This window comes from Bidens hawaiensis, unplaced genomic scaffold (genome assembly GCF_021521415.1).
Source record: "Bidens hawaiensis isolate Kalapana, Puna unplaced genomic scaffold, B.hawaiensis_p1.1 tig00003506_1, whole genome shotgun sequence".
Lineage (NCBI taxonomy): Eukaryota > Viridiplantae > Streptophyta > Magnoliopsida > Asterales > Asteraceae > Bidens > Bidens hawaiensis.
The window spans coordinates 693,230-696,731 of record NW_027491197.1 but is presented as its reverse complement, the minus strand read 5'-3'; the positions used below and the strand labels follow the sequence as shown (position 1 = coordinate 696,731).

At 37.0% G+C, this 3,502-nt stretch overlaps 1 protein-coding gene across 1 annotated transcript; it reads left to right on the top strand.

Moving 5' to 3' along the window:
- On the top strand, nucleotides 1-2,349 carry LOC143623571 (uncharacterized). Its single transcript, XM_077094441.1, has 3 exons — nucleotides 1-114; nucleotides 379-537; nucleotides 1,895-2,349. Exons 2-3 carry the CDS (start codon nucleotides 384-386, stop codon nucleotides 2,134-2,136), a joined length of 396 nt encoding a protein of 131 aa, XP_076950556.1. The 5' UTR covers nucleotides 1-114; nucleotides 379-383; the 3' UTR covers nucleotides 2,137-2,349.
- Nucleotides 2,350-3,502: the final 1,153 nt, after the last annotated feature.

The following is a 3,502-nucleotide window of genomic DNA, read 5'->3' as shown; positions in this document are numbered from 1 at the left end:
TTAAACCAACAAAAGACGACACACATCCTCCCTCTATAACCCTCCTAACTATCGCTCCGATCACCGGAGATTGAGCTAACAGTTGGCCGCCGTCTGAAGAAATAGAATATTCCGGTATCTTATTATGCATATCCATCCGTGTATTTAATTATATCTGATTAGGGTTTGCTATCATGTCGATATTTGTTTAATATAAATTAGGGCTTTTACCAGTATCCTATAGTATCAAGTATGTTGCTTGAGGTTATAATTTAAAATTGGAATACGAGTGTTTGATAAATAAAAATTAGGGCTTTTAACAGAAAGTAGGATGGGATGCTTGAGGTTATAAGTTATAAACAGCTGTTATGCAACTAACATTTGTGTTTTAAATTGCAGTGGGAATGTCGGAATACGAGAATGTTGTTGGAGGAAAGCTGAAGTTGAAGGGGAAGGCTCTCGATGTGAAAGCCGGTGGGAGCAAGAAGAAGAAGAAGAAGACGACCAGACATTTGTCTGATCAGATCGTTCAAACGATCGATACTGAAATTTCTGAAGGTAATGTGATGCTTTCATACGTGTAATATGTTTCTATATGCTTATCTTAGTTGTTGGTTGAAGATTGTCTGGATCTGTTCATTATGTTATATTGGACCTTCGATATTTTTATTAGTTAACAGTAGGCTTAATATTACTCCCAACATTCTTGTGGTGTTTGATCTTTTAGTGCCGTCGTAGGGTTTATGTTTAGGATGTCCCAAAACTTCTTTTTATGAGTACATATTTCTTTTCCTCAGTAACCCTTTTAACAGCAGAAACTTAACTAGAATTCTATTACAATTTTACAAGACTTATCCGCTGGAAATTTATATATATGAATTAGTATTTGTGCTATTTGGAGTCCATGATGTAGAATGACAAGTCATGCAAGTCAAGAGAAACACCCATAGCCACCAATAGTAGTTTTAAAACCATTTCGTTATTTTATATTTGTGTTTTTCTTGCGGTGGTTGTTTTGTAGGTAGTAGTGTAGTACTTTAGTATCTAGCTTTCCAAGACGTGGGTTATTGGTATTTGTATTTTCTACCTCTATGTACTTGACTTTTAATCAATGAAAAGGGGAGAATTTTTTTTGAATTTTGTTGCTGCATTTTCTTCTCTTCGGGTTAAACCAATTTATTATTCCATTGCTAATCCAAGGTGGCAACTTGGGTGGTGTTCTTTGGAACCTAATCGCAGGTTTAGGTGGTCATTTCTGAATCCTAAACTTGTATCAGATTGCTCTTCGATTTGAACTGGGTCCTGTTTCTGTATCCCTTTCAACCCGTTGTCTATCCATTTCTATCCGTTCATCTCGAAGTTTCTAGCTGTTAAAATAACCACATTTACAACACTTTTGTTGCACTGTATATAATGTTGTTAGTGGTCTTTTAATACCATTGATGGCAAACAGTTTCTTGAACTATCAATTACTTCTTAGACAACTTAGTTTTGCGTCAATTTTATTCTCAACCATAGCCTTAATCGCTTTAAAATGGCCAAAAGTCTCTTTTTCATACAGGAAATGAACCCCCAAGTTTTTAAAGAAATGAACAGAGGCTCGATGTTTTTCCTTGGGACAATTTCAACATACTTATTTTACTTTTTGTGCTAGAGGCAACCTCTTTAAGCGTTTGTCTCTTGGACAAGCAATAGAGACTTCCTTATATAAGTAATCGCACCTTAGATGCCAAAGTCTTGAAGTCCCTTCACTTAAAATTGTAGTTTATAGCCGTGATGGGTAGAAACTTCAACTATCAGAACGATGTCATATATGAAGGGGTGTTTTTTTAATTAATCAGCTGTGTATCTAAAAAGCTATATGCTTACTGCGTTTTTCAAATGCATATAATGATTTTGAGTAATGGATGTGTAGGCACAGGAAAAATGGACGAGGAAGAGATGAAAGATGGTTCCGGTTCCAAGGCCAAAGGTGGTTCACATATTGACAGTTTGACTCCGGCAGAGAAACGTTATATGGAGCAAAGGCAGAAAATAGACATGCAGAAAATGGCAAAGACATCAAATAAGTCACATCGTGACAGGCTTTCAGAATTCAATCAGTATCTTGCCAACATGAGTGAGCACTATGACATTCCAAAAGTCGGTCCTGGCTAAGAGTGGTTTCAACGGCTTCTACAGCACCAGATCTTTGACCAATTTCTGTTGCAGCTCATGGTTATGTGATAATACAATCTCTATCCTTACATTTGAACCAACCTTAAACTTGTGATCATGTGTGGGTTTGATTGCACTAGGCCAGTTGCTTGTCACAATGTATGACTTTTGTGTGTTCAATTTTAAATCAAGCAAAAACCCTGTTTTCGATTATTTTCTTCAAAGGTAGAAAAAATGATGGCAACTCTTGCTTCAGGTCTCATCATTTTCTAATCAGTTCATGGATAGAAATTGGAATCAGGAGTTTACATTTTGGGTCGGTCTTAAACGGAAAAAATAAAAAAGCGTGAAAATAAAGGTAAAATCATTAAAGTGGGTACTTTGACCAAAACAATTGCCGAGATAAACAATGACTCCTACCAGAATAGGATGTCGAATGTTTAATTATTGTAGAGTGTAACATTTGACCAGTTAAAAAAAAATTAAAACGACTTCACTCTTACCTGTCCTTATCCGGTTTGTGGAAAGGGGACTGGTGTAATTGTTCACTCTTGCGTCACTTGTCACACCATGATTAGTGCAAATGGCATGTGCTAGATTGGTGGAAAGAGGAAGGGCTGGTGTAATTGTGCACTCGGCCACAGTCGCGCCATGGTTGGTGCGAATAACATGAACCGAGTTGGTGGAAAGAGGAGAGGCCAAGTTGATTACATGCATTGCACACTTCTTGAAGGTTATTCCATCTTTTCCATGCCAACCACGTACAATTTGTATTCAAACTTCCCCAATTCAGCAACCATTCTTAAATGTTTTTTTCCCTAGCTTTGGGACTAAAAGTAAACTTTAATAAGAGCGAAGTGTTTAGAAATTAGAACTGAGGTGGAGCCGACGCAATTTGACATGGCATATATGATATATCTTACAACATGAAAGAACTTCCCATTTATTTACTTGTAAACATAAACCTTCTAGAAAACTGGAAACCGGTTATAGATAAGTTGAAATCAAAACTATCAATCTGGATACCAAAAACTCTAAAATCAGTTGGGCAGGTTGGGATAAAGTGTTGGCACCAAAGGAACACTGATGGCTTTGGGTAGACGGTCTAAAGTCGGCTAATCTCAGTATACTAACCAAGCGGTGGTGGAGGTTTAAGAAGGAAAACTAATACCTTTTGAGCAAGGTGGCATCAGTCATGCATACAAACCACATGGTACCAAAAGCTACCCGGATTAAGTCGACTATTGTGGGAGTGTGGAAGACCATCTCTAAAATTAAAATTAATCAGTCAAAAACATCCTTTAGTTTGCAACATAATATGATTGAAGAGGTGGGCTGCAAAAAAGATGTCTAATTTTGGTTAGAT